We start from the raw sequence: 16805 nt of genomic DNA, 5'->3' as shown, positions 1-16805 counted from the left end.
ACCTCTTACTCGCTAAGGCTAAGCCCTAGTAGAGCATTGAGGAGAGAGTCGCTCTAGCGGCGGAGCACTAGGCTATAGCTACTAAGTAGCTAGCTACCACTGCTAAGGAGTTAGCCTAGCTAGCTCGAGATACTCTAGAGGAGGCTAAGCGATATACTAAAGCCCTAACCTAGATATATAGATACCTTATAAATATCGAATAGAATATTATAAATATACTATACCTCTACTTTATAGCTAGCTAGTAGCTAATTAGTATAGTATAGGGAAATTTAAGGTAGGAAGGGTAATGAAAATAAAGATAAAGATAGAGGTAAAGTGGATACTTAAGTTCAATTCTTTTATTTTAATACGTTTCTACTACTACCTAGTAGCTAGCTAGGCTCTACCTAGGTCAAATATAGTTTTATACTTCCCTAGCCTAGCTATAGCCTCTATATATAACCTATTCTTATATAGTAAGATAGTAGTAGCTCTGAAGTAGGTTATATCATCTACTACGCGGACTTAACTAATATAGCGTAGACATAGCGATAGCCTATAGCTAGCCTATAGCGTAAGCGCGCTGTTACCTACCTTTAAGCGCGCTATACCCTGGAATATACGCGAAGACCCCCTGCCGGTACTGCTATAGTACTTCGAGTTGTAGTGGGGGGGTGGCGTTGACAGGGGCTGGAAATTAGTCTTGGCGGGACCTCTTTAACGACGACCTCTTGGACACCGTTCCAGGGGGGCGCACTGCTCACCACGTCTGTCTCGGTCTCGGCGCCACCGCTCGCGCCTGGGGCCCAAAGACGGGATCCTCCGCGAGACTTCTCCAAGGGAGGGGGACCCAGCCACTCGGTGCGCAGGAAAGGACTCAAGCTGTATACTTGGTATGTACTACCATGCCCGCATTCAGTTGTAGTACACTATATACTAGATGGGTCTTAGAAGGCCTCGGTACCCTGTCGCTGTGGGTACATACCTAGGTACACTACTGTGCTGCCCCCGTCACCTCTCGCCGACAGCTGATTTTCGTGCCTGGCATCGGCGGACTTTTGTCCTATGCATGTCCCATGATCCAGTTGACCGAGCGCTGTAGAACTTGGGCTTCTGGGGGGGTCGAGAAACGATAGTCCTCCGTCACTGCTCTGCGCCGGTGCGAAATGCTGATGGGTTTGCTGCCCTCCCGGGTGGTGCCGCTCGCAAGACAGCCACTCACCGCCTGGGACCGAGCCAAGATGACAAGAGGCGAACTAACGAGGGGCACCGCCCTCAACACCAGTGCGGTAACCCTCGTGCCAGCTGGGGTCGCTTGTGTCTTCTGTCATGGCAAGAACATTTCGCTAGTGCCAGCTTGCCAGCTTATAAACCCTTGACCTCACCCGCTCCAAACATATGCTCCATAGGACGGAGAGTGGAGTTAAAGGAGTTGTCAGATTCCCAGCCCGCTGTCGGTCCTCTTCTTCTGGCTTCACAGCGACCCTTCTGTGCGGCCAGAAGCCAAGCGTTTCATTTATTTCACTCTTAAGTCTTGGCTCGAGCTACAGCAAGCCACAACACTCCGTCGGTTACCCCATTGCGATCGCGGGCAGCTCCTCCAGCAGGCCAGAACTGGCGGCCTACTGACACGCTAGTACCAAGAGGTTCTTAATCCGAAGCTTTGCATGCACTGGCCTGGTATCGTTGTTCCCGTCTGCACCCCAAACCGGAGTCTGTATTATTATAAGTCAGCCCTACGGTCCCTGTTCGGTGCATGAGATTATCCTGGTTGGTACCCTGGATACGAACGGCAAGCTCGCGATCGCAAACAGAGCAATGTCCAAACCAATGCAGGGCCCTGTCCCGCGACCACACCGAGCCGAGAGAACGACGACATCGTGTGGAGAGTGCAGGAGAAGGAAGCAAAAGGTAATGTAAACCCTCTGGCCTCCCTCATTCCCACACCCCTCCTTGCCCCTAGATTGCGCTCGGATCAAGCCCCTTGAGACACGGCAGCCACGTCGCCGGTGTGCCCCGGTGTGTGCCCGAGACTTCATGATGCTGATACCCGCTCCGCGCCCTGAAGTGCAACCAGGGGCGGCCGTGCAGTAACTGTGCCAGGCGATTCCCCCAGCCGGTCTGCGAGTACAAGCCGAGCAGCAGGTGTGTCAGATCCCGATCTCTCCCCCACAGCCCGCAGAATCAACAGCCCCAGGTAGCTGACCGGTACGGAATCAAAGGCGCACAAGCGCTGCAGCAGTTCCACAACGACCGGCCTTCGCCGTCTCCTTGTCCCCGCCAACCTTGACAGCCTCGACGCAAAGCGAGGTCTTTGGTGCCGAAGCGCTCGGCCGACTAACCCTTCCAACACACCCGTCTCTCTTGTCTCCCTGGAATCAACCGCGCAGCAGCCGAATTCTGGGCGAGGGCTTTGCAGACTGGCCAGGACCCGATTTCCTAGGCCAGTCCGCAACGCCAACGGCAACCGGGCAGTATGCCTGGAGCACCGACCAGCACAGCCTTTACATGTGCGTCATCGCATGCGAGGATGGCTGCTCGTTGCACTCGGACGAGGTCCATGAAGCAATCAGGCTCCTCCGCGGACGCCGGCCGATGCAGAGCCCCTGGGCCAGCGCCGGGCTGGTCCCCGGGCATAGCGCCTGGACTCTGGTGCCGATGGTGCCACCGGGCGCTGGCGGCATCTCGTGGCCGGCTGCGAGCCCGGCGCAGGAACTCGTTCCGGTGCCGGTGGCGCAGCAAATGCAGGACTCAGAGATTCTCTCCATCTGTACGTCGCACCGCTCGTGCGTCCTCGTTCCTGGGTCATCTTTACGGGCCACCGGCGTGCTAACCAAGCGCTTCTGTGAGCAGACGTCAAGTTTCTGTCGCAATTCACGGCCTCGCTCGACGGACACCCGGATGCCTCGAACCCCTACCTCAAGTACTACGTTCCCTTCTGTGTCAACTCGCAGCTATTGGTGCACGTGGCCATTTACTCGGCGGCCTGCTTCCTCACCGACACCGGCCATGTCGAGAGGACCGTTGCCATGGCTCACAAGGGACGGGTCATCAAGCTCCTGAACGAACACATTCGGTCACAGCTATCGGCAAGCGACGAGGCGATAGCCGGGGTCGTTCAGCTTGTTGTGGATGAGTGGTGCGTAGGATCAACCCTTTTCTTGCCTAGTTGCACGTAGCAGGGTCTGTCAGGGAAAAAATGGAGCGCTGACGGTTGCACTTGCAGGCTTTGGGGAGACGCAAACGATCTACGGGCACACCTGCGTGGTCTTCAAGAGATGATCAGATTCCGAGGAGGCTTCCGCACACTCGGACTGCACGGCTTAATTAGCAAGCTTGCCATGACGTGAGGAAGCGCGACCCATTTTGCCCCGTATGCCGCTGAGCCCGGGTTACAACAGGCACTAACAACGTTCGGTCCAGCTCTGATGTTGCTATCGCTCTATCCTTCGAGGTCTCACCTTTCCTGCAAGGAGGAAGCGAGTTCGAGTTCCGCGACAATGTGCAGATACCTCTCCGCCTCGCGCTCAACACCCCCTTCATCTCCACGCTCGTGGCCTTTTCGTCCTGCGACGATGCGCTTCGCATACACCCAGCCGTCGCGTCCATCCTCGACGACATGCGCTTTCTCCTGGCCACCGTCCTCGCTCTGCCGGAAACACCGTCAGCGAAAGAACTGCACAAGGTGCACACGACGTCAGCCTGGATCCACGAGCGCATCTCCAGCCTCCCGGAGGAGTCCCCCGCCGCGCGACGCCCGTCCGCGGGGAGCTCAACCACCCCCAGTAGAGACTCTCCGGTCACGGACATCCGAGAAGGCCAACAACAGGCCGGGCACGGTCGGCCTCGCGGACTGACACCACAGCAACAGTCCGGGTGGCCGCCGATGCCGGTACCGGGCCAAGCAGGGACAGACCACCTGCGGGAAGGCTCCCCTAACCCCGGCAGACAAGCAAGCCCGAATAATAATAGCCAGTCCCCGCCGCCCGCGGCGGCAGAACCGCCGGACCACGTCTACCAAGCGGTGCGCCTCGCCGCGCTGCTGTACAGCCGGGCCATCATGCGGCGGCGGCCGTTCAGCGAGGTGGTGTTGCCGGGCGAGTTCCTGCGGCTGTGGACGACGGCGTGGCGGGTGCCGCTGTCGACGTGGCGCTCGCTGCTGGGCGTGCTCGCGTGGATCCTGCTGCCGATCCTGCCGAGCGGCAAGGCGGCGCAGCCGCACGACCGGCTCGTCAAGGCCGTCATGAACATCACCCTGTTCCAGATCGGCATGGACAACTGGGAGATCGGCAGCGCCGTCATGGCGGCCGCGCTGAGCTTGCAGCGGTGGTTGGCCGGCGGCGCTCGGTAAGGAGGCGGCGGCTGGTCCGCCCGAAGTGAGGGGGGGTGAAAAGAGCGGGGGAAAGATGCTGGGATGGGGTTGGCGGGAATACGGCAGAGGGCCAGGGGGCAGGGCGGACGAGGCAAAGTAGGGAAGAAGGAGAGGAAGAAGAAGGGAGGCGACAGGGAAAAGGGGAAAGAAAGGGCTTTATAGTCAAGCGAGCCCGAGGTCCTGGCCTCATTTGCTGCTGGACGGAGAGGCGGCTTGCGCGGTGCGACAGCCCGGACCTCGAGTTTTTCGAGTAAATCTGCGGCGTGTTGGAAAATTCAATACCCACTCACTCCTCTCATGTCTTGTGCACTCATGCACGCTTTGATCTGATCCAAGTAAACAGCTGAGCCGGAAGAGGAGACGAGGCGCAGGCCGAGTTGTCGCACGCTTTGAACTGTATGGTTTGTTCGTTACTTGGCAGCCCGAGCCAAAGGGCTTCTCCAATGTCACCCTGACTACTCGAAGTAGCATTGAAAGGAGGGCGGCGGTGTCCGTTGCCCGTCTGACCCGGCAAGCTGCAACGGCAACCACCTTTATTTTGTGCGATACAGGTTTTCGGAGCAACCCTCTGGTTTTCCTCAGCCGACAGCACCTACCTTTATACTCTAGTCAGTACTACTTGGCTGCTGCCCAAAGCCACGAGTGAACCATACAAGACTGAGCCGGGTCGCCGGGGTACTGAAAGCCGAAGCGAAGGATGCGTCAGGTGGAAGGTGTTCCAAGCGGTGACGATGTACTTGTTGGAAGGCAGCGGAACACATGAATGGCTACCAGGCTTGCCCGGATCGATTGTCAGGGCCGGGAAGCGTGCGAACCTCGATCGGCGGTATGTACTCGGGAAAAAAAGTCTGGATTCAGGGAGCACGACCGATCACATTTACACAGCAAGGGCCCGCGTCGGACAGGATAACCATGTGCATGGACACACCGAACAACTGGGCCCCTTGCTGAGGAAGAATGAGGAGAAGTGTGTGATAGCTTGGAAACTCTGCCCGGAGCGGTCAAGGATTCCCCGACTTCCTGCTCTCGGAGCGGAGCAGTGGTTGACGCGGTGGTGAACATGACTGCACCTGTACCAATGGCAGCTGCAGGCAGCTTGCAGAAGGCTGCCAATCTCCAATGGGGTGAGCAGGGGCGCCGCACTGGTGCACCTCACTCGCTCCTGGCAGAGCTCGCCATGCGTCAGGTCATTAGTCCCATCACTGGGCTGATCTAGGTCTGGCATCTCTGTCCCAAACGGGAGAGGCCCGAGACTGAGCGGAGAGCCTAAATGGGACGGACGGGCCAGGACGGTGATGACGGGGTTGGGCAGTGACGCAGTGACGCATGCAATGCAACTGGCGGTCGGATTCAGGGTGAAAGAGCGTTGCCGGGGACCGTCTGCACCTGGGCCGAACACCAGCCGTCGTCGGTCTTGGTGCAATGCAGAGCCGGCAGGGCGAGCGGGGTGCGAAAGAGAGCGATGCCGCCCATCAATTGCCCAAGAACTCCTCTGCCCTAGGTGCCTGCCGCAGCCACCGTTCATTCACGCAACTTCAGGCTAACGAAAGACACGGTGAGGATGGCGAGCAGGAGAGAAGAGCCGTAGTTGCATAGTACGCGACATAGATTGGGACCGTGCTATGGCCCTGCCCCATGTTTTTTTTTAAAAAAAAAATTCTTTTTTTCCTAGATACCCGAGGGCCAAAGGAAAAGTGGGTATTTTCGCAGCCCTCTCTTCTTCCAGAAGAGAAGGGCACAAAATTGCTGGACACCCTAAAAAAACCGGACACCTCCGTACCCATTTTTGTATATGATCGCGTCCTAGCACAAGGTATTGCAATTCGCAACTATATCAATTCGACTACCCTGCAAATACGTAGGATAGCTTAAAAAGCTTAAAAACGCAATAAAATTCAATCTAGATCAAATTGAAATATACTTATATAATATAAGGCTAGCTTATATACCCTGACTATATGCCTCGACTACTCCCCTAATTACACGCCTTTGACTACTACCTACTTACTATAAGGCGGCTAAACCTATAGATACTAGCTCGCTATTGCTATCTAGGCGTATCTATATATATAGCAAACTATTACAATCCTCCCTAGCTATAGATTCTTAGTATTAAGCTTCCTACGCTATGTACTTCCTCGCCTTATATACCTACTACTTCGTAATAAGCTTGTTGATCCTGTTGTAGGTCGGTTAGTAAGCGCCTTCGCCATTGTAAACGCCTTCGCCGTTGTAAGTGCTTCTATATAGTAGAGGCGAATCAATATTATCGTTAGTATTATCGTCGGCATTATTATCGTTAGATTATATCTAGGAGAGGCCGTTATCTTCGTTGGTAAATAGCTCCTATTTATCGTCTACCTAGATATAGCACTACGTTAGCTCTAGCTCTAGTACTAGGAAATCGTATAGCAGTCGCTCTAGCCTATAGATATCTAGTTCTTTGCCTATTATATCGATAAAGAAGAAGGGCTTAGATAAAGGATCCTTACTATACTATATATTAAAGATTAAATAGTCATTAGAGTCAAAAGGTATAATGTCGTTGGTCTAGCTAGTCTTTTCGAAGAATTCTTCGAAGGTTGCTATCTATAGGCGGCCATTGCTTATAACCTTATTGCTTAATATCCTTTTCCACTCTATCTACTCCTTTTTAAGCTCCTTTTCCCTAGTATATACAATGTTCTTCACTGCCTTACGAGATTTCTTAGTAATAGCCTCTATATATCTCTGATTATAAGTAGCTTATATATAGTAGATATCTTCAATAGATATACTAGTAATAATAGCGTTAGATAGCTAGACTAAACGACCCCTAGCTCGCTTTATAGTATATAATACTAACTATTGTTTATTCTTAGCTATAAATATAGCAAGGTGCTCCTATATAAGCTAACCTTCTTATATTATAGTAGCGATATCTTCAATATAATAGCGCGTTAGGGAGCTGAATATATTATTGTACTTGGTTTAAAGGTATTTAACGCCTTTAGTAGCCAACTCCTAGCGATCCTACTTTAGAAGCAACGAAGGATATACTATACTATTAACTTGGATATCAGCATCTTCGAGCAAAGTAATATAGATAGAACGGTTTAATAGCTATATCCCTGACTTCGAGAAGCTAGAGATAATCCTATTCTCTATAAAGCCTATATAAACCATTTTCTAGTTATATATTAGAACTGGTAATAGGTTTGGCTCTAGGCAAGGCAACTAACCTAGAGGTTCTCAACGAACTATATATATATAAAGGTTATCTCGCCTTAGCGAATTACCTAGCGAAGATACATTTAATATACCCTCTTAATATATTGGAACACGCCTATATCCATTGGCTATGTCTTATACGTTGAATATAGTAGTAGGAAGATAATAATAATGTCGTATATAAGGCAATATTTATAGATATTCAACGTATAGTGCCCTAAGAAGCTATCTATCACCAATAGGCGGTAGATACAATCCTTAGGCTATATATTATTCCGCTTAGATTCTACTATATCGTTAAGGCTCTAGAAGTTGTATACGCTATAGCTAAACTACTCTTTGAACATAAGCTTATACGCCTAAACGATAGGATAGTACTAGAAAGAGTGCTTATTAAAGTGCTAGATTTAGTCGGCTATAATATCGTAGTTATTAAACACTATTTCTAAGGCGTTGAAGTATATATCGCTATCGAGGCCGTCAACGTCCTAGTTCTCGTTTAGCCACTGTTTAAAGATGCTATATATAGGAATAGCCTTGCCAATAGTATTAATATAGCCGATCAAGGTTATCAACTCTCTATTATAGAGGTTAGGGAGCTCTAGCTAAGAAAATAGTATAGTAAACAGATAGTAGACCCTCAATATTAAGGAACAACCTCTAACCTTCCTATTCTTCTTCGTTTTAATAGCTAGGATCTAAAACTTCCTATTCAATATCGCTAGGCGATAGCCTATCTCGTCGACGTTCTAACAACTAGCTACTATAATATTATATTTTTTAATAGCATCTTTATAGTAGTCGAAGAACTTGTTTAGCGTATCGATCTATTGCTAAGTAGATAGTTGTATAGCCTCTACTAGCTTCCTACTCATTATAAAGTATATAGGATAATCGAACCGCTAACGTACCTACTAAGCGTAGCTGACAGGGCCTATAGGAGGAATACAACGTGCCTATAGACGATTCGTAGCGCCTTCAATAAGATCCTAGGCGAGCAAGGATCCTGAGGTAGATAGCTACTCTATATATATATCGAGGGCACTGTCTTCTATATTAGTAAGCGTATATAGCCACCTAGCGATACAACGGGTATTTAGTGCTAGCGAGCTAATATTATAAAGAGCCTTAAGATATATAGCGATCTACGATTTGCTATAGCTAAACCACTTGGCTATAATGCGAAGAGAAGGCATTATATAGCCATTGGCCTTGCCTCGAAGGTAGTTGGTATAGTAGCGTACGAGTACGTTGTTAAGCTAGTGGGCGGTACGTACATTGTACGGTTCGAGTAGGAGGTTCAAAGATCTAGGTATATCAAAACACTATAAAAAACATTACTACTTACAAGTTGGCTAGCGGCAATAGCTTCAAATTGATGCGGTTGACGCGGTTGTGATCCCCCGTGCTAGGATGCGTTCGTATACAAAATTAGGTGGGGAGGTGTCCGGTTTTTTTAGGGTGTCCGGCAATTTTGTGCCCCTCTCTTCTGGAAGAAGAGAGGGCTGCGAAAATACCCACTTTTCCTTTGGCCCTCGGGTAGTGTGGCAGAAAATAAAATAGGTCAATAAATAAAGAAAAAAAAATCCCGGAGTCAAATCGGGGGAGTGGAGGGGGATCGATCAATCCATTCTGGCCAAGCGGGGCCAATGGAACTCACCCTGCCCAGCAGAGCTGCAACATGGCTCTGTGCGTTGTCATCGTTTGGCATCGTCTGAGTGGCCGCGAGGCAGAGGTTCAGCCCCGCTTCCCCTCCTTGCCTCCCCCTGTCGGCTGGTCCTCCGCTCTGCGCGAAGCGAAAGCCGAGTCGCTGAGCGCAGCCAATGAAACGGCGCCACCGCCCTGCCACAAGGCTAATCCAGAGCCGAGTGGTTCAACGCAGCCCAGCACAGCCTTATTGTGCAGAGGACAACCTGCCTGCCTCCCAGGTGCTGCCGCACGCTCTCTTGCCCGCCGTGGTCCCCGCCCCCCATCCCGGCCACATTCCCTCACCTCAACCTGCCATTGTTTCTGCGCCAATTTCTCGTGCTGGTTCCTGTTCGGCCTTCTTCCGCTTGCTGTCAGGCGAGTAACCTGCACGCATTCGCTGCCGAGTCGCCGAACGACCACTTCGACCACTTCGCGCTCCCATTGTTGACTGCCCCGCGCGGAGGGGCCGGAGCTTGCCCAACCTCTCAGCACCCTCCCGTAACGCCCGCCGGCTTCTTGCTGCGCGCTTGGGAAGACATCTACTGCTGGCTCGGACCATGGAGCCGTCTTCGAAGCGGAGGCGGCTGGCCCCAAAGGTGCCCGATCTTCCGCCAACACCTCAGGCGCAAGCTCAGCTTCCACCGCCCCACGCTTTCCCGCCGGACCAGGTCCGCTGCCCCTTTACTGCGCGCCCGCCGCTGTTGCTCGTGGCCCGCTAACAACCCGCCCAGGTGCCGCCGCAACACTACCCGCACGCCGAGCCGGCCCCGCGACTTCCCGAGCGCGACGAGTTCGAGGCCTTCGCCCGCCATCTCCAAGATGCTGCCATCCACATCCAGCAGCAGACCCTACGGCCCAAGCACACCAGCGTTTCCGTGTTGATGTTGCGCTGGGAAGAGGACACCTCGGTCGAGCAGGATCTCCTCGCCCTCGAAAAAGTGTTCCGTGAGCGATACCACTATCACACCGTCAAGTGGGCGATCCCGACGGTCCCGAATCCCAGCACCAAGCTCGGCATTCAGATCGCTTCGTTCCTCGACAATGCCCGACCAGACCACCTGCTGATCATCTACTATGCCGGTCACGGCTATGTCGGCCCGGACAATCAGCTGTACTGGGCATGGTGGGTGCAGACCGGTGTGCATGCATCTCGCTTGCCTCTGCTGACTCGAGACGTTTAGCAATCCGCGCGAAAACGCGGCCAAGCTGAAGTGGGACGGCGTACGCTGCTTGCTTGAAGATGCCCAGTCCGAGATACTGCTTCTGATCGACTCGTGCGCAGTCCGCGATGCGCCTCTGGCCGGGAGCCATGGCGCGAAGCAAGCGATCGCTGCTTATACACCCGACCAGGCCTCGCTGGAACCCGGGCCGCGGTCCTTTACCGCCACCTTGGCCGAGACACTCCAGAACCTGAGCGCGCCATGCCAGCCTTTTAGCGCGCAGAAGCTCTATGACCATCTACGGCAGCAGAAACAGCAAGAGAGCGCGCAGGCGGTCGGTAGGCTAGCCAACGGGCCTGCCAAGCCAGTTGCAGTCGCCGAGAGATCGCCAGCATTTTTTACCTTGACTCCTGCAAAAGGTCACGGGATTGTTTTGGTTCCCCTAGATCCAAAAGCAGCCCAGCTCCAGTCGCCGCCCGACTCGGCTGACGACGCCGACGCGCAGAATGCCTGGAAGCTCAAACCCGAAGACCGGCCTTTCAGCCCAGAAGAAGTCCTTGACCTGGTTCTGGATGAGCAGAGGGTCCTGGTGTGCACCACCTTCGTCGGCGATGCCAGCCCCGACATGGCTTTCTTCAACCAGTGGCTCCACAACATGCCGCCTACCGCGTCGAAGATCACGGTCGAGGGAATGTTCCTCGGTCCTCCCACCATGCTGCTGATCTCTATGCCGCTCAACGTTTGGAACATTGTCCAGCACGACAAGGTCTGCTGCTTTCTCGGGCACATCAGCTCTCACAACATGATCCATCTTTACCAACGGCTCGTCAACACGCGAGGCAACGGGTTACCAGGTGCCATGAAATCCACCGAGGATGCCCGGGCCGTGAATCATAGCTCATCCGCCGTTCGTGGCGCAGAAACTCCGGGCCGCTATCCTCCTTCCCTCCACAAGGAAACTCCTCGGCCCCAGGGGAACCACATCGCCCATGCCGCGGCAGCGAACGTTCCCGCGCCGCTCTCTCAGGCGAGCCCGGGAAAGATCCCCTCCGTTGATCCGAAGGATGAGGCGGAAGACTCGGTAGAGATGCAAGAAGCGGCAGAGCAGTTGAAAGCGTTAAGCCATGTGCGACACATCGGCGACAGCACGCCGGCAACACTCGAACGCCAGCCGACAGGGGTAGCCGATAGCATCGCTGTTAGGCATGCCGGCGATTTCGGCTCACCGTCCGACGCGGCTCTGTACGACGCCGAATTCAGCACTCCCTCTGCGAAGCCGAGGGCGAGGAAACCGCTTCAGAAGCACACCCCGAGGCAAGAAGTGCGGTGCGACCATTGCAGTCATGCCCCTTTCAAGGACTCCTCGTCTCTCCGTAAGCACATCGCGGCTGCGCATACGAGGCCCTTCCCCTGCGCCTTTTCGTTTGCCGGCTGCACCAGCACCTTCGGGTCCAAGAACGAGTGGAAGCGACACATTTCTTCGCAGCACCTATGCCTGCAGTACTACCGCTGCTCGTCGTGCCCGCAGAGCGCCGCGGACGGCAAGGGCAACGAATTCAACCGCAAGGACCTGTTCACGCAGCATCTCAGGCGCATGCATGCGCCGTTTGCCATCAAAAAGGCAACGGCCAAGGGCGACAGCAAACTGCAGGCGGAATGGGACGCGCATGTCAAGGACATGCAAACGTCCTGTCTCGTCACCAGGAGACAGCCGCCTCAGCGCTCGGCTTGTCCGAAGCCGGATTGCCAGAGCGTCTTCGAGGGACCTGGGTCGTGGGATGAGTGGACGGAGCATGTTGGGCGCCACATGGAGAAGGGCGAGGCCGGCCGGATGGGCGTCGACCCTCTGCTGGCGGAGTGGGCGCTCGACGAAGGCATCGTTGAGAAAGTCGGCGAGGGCGAGTATAGACTCTGCCCCGGGAACGGGCCAGGCGGGAGCGAACGGGAGTCGAACGGTCTCTCCAAGGCCCTGTCTGACGGCGGGAAGAAGCCGGAAGAGGACGATGACCCTTCCATCACAGTTGCGATGCCGACGCCGGTCGCCGACAATATGGATGTGGATTGACCTGGTGGGAATGGACCTTGTCAGCTTTCAGTTCAGCATATGGATGTCACGACATGATTTTACGACCGCATCTGGGTAAGGCTGGCATTTGGGATGGCGTACAAGCGTCGGGCTGGATTGGAGAGAAAGCTCCGATCTCGTGGCATAAGGCGATGATGGACCAGCGTGTTGTAGTTACCTTCTGCATAGACTGGGGCCAGCGGCCGATCTGACTTGCGTTGTCGGCCAAGAAATCCATCGCCTTTTTCAGGAAGACGTGCATTTTCTGTGGTGGGATGTTAATCCCAGTGATCCTGCTCGAGCAAACCTGCGAGTCAAAGTCATGACAAACACGGCAAGGAATTCATGTGCCAACACGATGGCAGTGGCGGTAGTGGTTCGACCTTCTCCCCTCGTAATACTCCTTCTGCTCGGAAGTTTGGAACTCCGAGAGCCGGCATCCCACAGTCTGTTCTGGATTGTTCCTACGGAGGTTATCTATTAGCCCGCTTCTCGATTGTGGTGGCGGTGGTGGACACTACGCGGGTTCATCAGCAACTGATCATCGACGGCTAGCAGTTGGTGCCATTGAGCGTTCCAAGAAGGAACTGATGAAGCATAGCAGTCCACATTGCCGGGCCATTTTGGGTCCGCAATCCATGGTTACGGAGTATCGTAGAACACAGCTCCTCCGTCGCCCCGCACCCCGCGCGCCGATCGGCGCTAACCCGGCGGCGCCTTAGCAGCCCGGTGGTTGTTGTCTCTGCATTCGGCACTTTGAGTGGCATTCTGTCTGTGCATGGGAGCAACCGAGGGTTATTCTTGGGGCAGGGAGCAGTTCCAAGGTTGGTTCCAGATCAGATGCTACCTACCACATGAGGTTGAGAGGTGGGGGGGGGGGGGGGGGGCAGCCACTTCAGCGCATCAAGAAACTAACTGATGACAGCTAAAATGTGGGCAAGCAGAGAAAGACATCCCATCAAGGCAACTGCTCGGTCCGGTTGCTCGATGGATTTGTCTCTCAGTCCATGTAAGGAAGGTAGTTGATTCTTTTTTCCCTTCTGCGTCCAGACACAATGAGAACGGAAAACGAACAATAAAAAGGAGGAGACCAAGATCAGGCGCTGGAATGGAAAGGGACGAGCTGCAGGAGGGAGCAAAGAACCTCTTCCCTTCCCTGACTTTCAGGTAGTTACCGCCCATCCCACTGCAATAATTGCACACACACCAATCTCCGCGCATGCTTCCCACACCAGGTCGGCCTCAGCAATGACAAGAGTACCAAGAAGCCGGGGTTCGCCTAGGGCTCGGGCCAACCCCTCAAGAGCTTCCCCCATCTCCGCTACACATACTCACCGTGGCCCGGGGGGTTCCCGCTCTGCAATGTTCCCCATAAAAGCCGCCGACTCGGAAGCGTTGACTGGTACCAAACAGGTGGAGAGAATATTCGGGTCTGGTCTGGTGTTCAGTAAGCGATGAAGTGGGTCTATGCAGCTGCCGTCCGTACCTTGTGTGCAAAGCATGGACTTGGTACACCAACCTGCCAATATCGGAAGAAGCGATGCAAAGGATTGCCACGCCAGTTGTTGAAAGACGGGGAGGGGGGAGTTCAAAGTCGACCACCATGGACGCAAGGTACCTTACCTGGCTCAACGATGCGTCTGTCGCTGAGTGGATAAATAGCGGTTGCCCTCTCTTCCCTTCCCTTACCAAGCGCTGCACGCAAATGGGGTGAAGGGGGGATAGAAGAACAGAGAAGGAAAGAAACCTAACGGAAAAGCGGTTGCAGATTCTCGGAGAGGATTGCTTTCCGTCTCGCAGGTCTCGCTCTGCTGGCGGGGCACTGCTCTCCCCCAACTGGAGCCCTCCTCGATCGAAGGACCGTTGAGCAAGAGCCCAGGCTACAAAGCCTCCAATGTCAAACAATATGCGACGAGGCCCGCGGCTGACCTGCAGCTTGCTGGCGCTCCTTGCAACACATACGCCGCCGACTTGGAGAAGTTGCGCCAGGAAAGTCACCTACACGTCCAGTCAGTGCTGTCTCTACCTTCCCTCCTGACTCCGTAGGCTACCGATACGAAGTCAGGGGCATCTCAAATGGAGATCCGTCCGCCCACAAACGCTGACTCCAAGTCTTTCTGGCAGGGACCGCCTCAAGACGACCTCATACATCCGCACCCCTAGTGGTGCAAACCTGTACAGCAACCACCTGATCTACTTCGAACACTGCAATGATAGCACCCACGGCGTCCTCCTCCTCGATCTCAGCGGGATGGACATCAAGATCGACAAGGACGGGCAATCCGGGTAGTACCTCAAATACAACACCCTTGGCGGCGTCATGGACTTTTACTTCAGCCCGGCGACGTCTCACGACAGTATTACGAGATTTTTGGCCGGCCTGCCATGACTCCATACTTGGATTTCGGGTTTCAGAACTGCCGGTGCGGCTACCGGGACATGTTCGAGGTTGCCGAGATGGTGAGCAACTACGGAGTCGCTCAGATCCCTCTGGAGGTCGCCTTCACGGACGTAGACTACGTAGACAAGCGAAGGGTCAGCGACAAGGCCCGGTGAGCATCTGCAAGTGTCAAGCGCCCTTGCTGACCGATACGCAAATCATTTTTCCAACAACCCCGAGATGTTCCCCTTGCTACTCATACGCAGCCTCCTGAATCACCTACACGAGAACAATCAGTGCTACAGGAACCGGCCGTGGCGTATGCGAACAATGCGGCTTGCTACCGGGCGTCGAGAATGGCATCTTCCTCAAGCGCAGCAACGGCTCCGAGTTCTCAGATGGCAAGTGGATGGGTCTTCCGGGGCGCAATCTGCTCTTCCCCAAGTACGCCACCACAACAAGGCAGCGCACCGGGACTCGTGGAACGCCGAGCATGGCGGTATCTCCAACAAGACGGTCAACTCGGAACGTCATCCACGCAAACGGTTTAGCTGAGTACAACGTCCACAACATATACGACTCCAGTATACCCGAGTTCTTCCTCCCCCCGTTGGCATGTCCCAGTCGTCATTCACCAGGTTGCCCGAACAGTGACGTTGGTGCAGTCACGGCCGATGTTCCATGTCTACCCCGACGGCGCCAACACGTTTGGCATCGAGCTGCAATACTTCTACGGCCCCGGCCGCCTGGTCGCCCCCGTCAGGGAGGGAGGCATGACCAGCGTGGACGACTACCTGCCCGGCGATGTTTTCTACAACTTCTACACGCACAAGCATCAAGGCGAGCGGGGGGGGGGGGGGGGGGGGGGCGGTCCGTGTGGATGACCAGGGGCTGACGGACATCCCGCTCTTCCTGGGCGACGGCGTCATCGTCCCGGCCAGGGTCAAGTCCGGCATGACGACGGCCGAGGTGCACGAGCAGCTCGAAGCTGCTCGTCCCCGTCGGGGTCGACGGCACGGCGGCGGGGACGCTGTGCCTCGACCACGGCCTCAGTCTGCAGCAATTGGGGACCACGCTGGTTACGTTCGGATACAGGGCCGGCGTGCTGACCGCGAGGGGCAGTTGTGGGTAAAGGACCGACGTCAGGATCGGCAAGATCATGGTCATCCGCAAGCAGGATGGCGAGGCCGAGGCGGCGGCGGTCGCCGTGGTGGTTAACCAGCCCCTAACTGGCGGCTTGGACATTGACCCTGGCGACACTGGATTGAGGCGAGACAGGACCGTGAAATAAGTCGTAAGGTTGAGCCGTGACAATACAAGAAGAGATTTGTGCCACTCTCAAGGTAACAGCTGGAGTAAAGCTGGTACTTACACGCACAGCCACCTACCGAGCCATGTGTGTGGGAGGTCCAGAAACGGGAGGGGCGCCGAGGTGGATTCGCAATATAACCGGCGAACTGGAACTGGAAAAAAAAGGAGAAATAAAGGAGGAAAGGGGGGGAGAAAGAAAAGAAAAAGAAAAGAAAGACGCAGGTGAACGGCAAGGAACCCAGGTAAGAAAACAGGTAGGTGATAACATTGTGTTGGGAAGGGCACAGAGCCTGAAGGGACGCAGGGTAACCGGGGTAACCGGCGACAATCGAGGTGGGAAGCAGATCGTGGGGGTGGATCGGGCGGGTCAGCTCCGCGGGCTGCCGGGTTGCCGATCGGTGACCGCGAACCGAAAAACCAACACCCGGGCATTTCAACACATCGCATTGTTCATTTAGACGAAAAAAAAAAAACAAACAGACGAAAGGAAGATTTAGACAATCCAAAAATGATTGCTTTGCAGGGTCAAAGAAAGACAAATATCGATTCCCAACGTTTTGACCACCTGGGGTTCGAGGACAACGGCGGCAACCGACTGCCGGGGGTGTTGGGTGGGGCCTCCCAAGTTGCAGATCC

The 16805-nt window shown here is 54.5% G+C and overlaps 3 protein-coding genes across 3 annotated transcripts; all 3 read left to right on the top strand.

Annotated features, from left to right (window-relative positions):
- Positions 1-1739: 1739 nt before the first annotated feature.
- On the top strand, positions 1740-4437 carry THITE_2106184 (uncharacterized protein). Its single transcript, XM_003648523.1, has 6 exons — positions 1740-1893; positions 2051-2127; positions 2205-2752; positions 2836-3121; positions 3209-3328; positions 3406-4437. Exons 3-6 carry the CDS (start codon positions 2578-2580, stop codon positions 4331-4333), a joined length of 1509 nt encoding a protein of 502 aa, XP_003648571.1. The 5' UTR covers positions 1740-1893; positions 2051-2127; positions 2205-2577; the 3' UTR covers positions 4334-4437.
- A 5237-nt stretch (positions 4438-9674) lies between these two features.
- Positions 9675-12601, top strand: THITE_2106180 (uncharacterized protein). Its single transcript, XM_003648522.1, has 3 exons — positions 9675-9921; positions 9985-10376; positions 10435-12601. Exons 1-3 carry the CDS (start codon positions 9811-9813, stop codon positions 12476-12478), a joined length of 2547 nt encoding a protein of 848 aa, XP_003648570.1. The 5' UTR covers positions 9675-9810; the 3' UTR covers positions 12479-12601.
- A 1978-nt stretch (positions 12602-14579) lies between these two features.
- THITE_2106179 (glycoside hydrolase family 31 protein) lies at positions 14580-15331 on the top strand. The gene has a single exon (XM_003648521.1). It carries the CDS (start codon positions 14864-14866, stop codon positions 15032-15034), a length of 171 nt encoding a protein of 56 aa, XP_003648569.1. The 5' UTR covers positions 14580-14863; the 3' UTR covers positions 15035-15331.
- Positions 15332-16805: the final 1474 nt, after the last annotated feature.

This window comes from Thermothielavioides terrestris, chromosome 1, assembly GCF_000226115.1.
Source record: "Thermothielavioides terrestris NRRL 8126 chromosome 1, complete sequence".
Lineage (NCBI taxonomy): Eukaryota > Fungi > Ascomycota > Sordariomycetes > Sordariales > Chaetomiaceae > Thermothielavioides > Thermothielavioides terrestris.
Note: the sequence above shows the minus strand (reverse complement) of the source record. Positions and strands in the feature narration are given on the sequence as shown.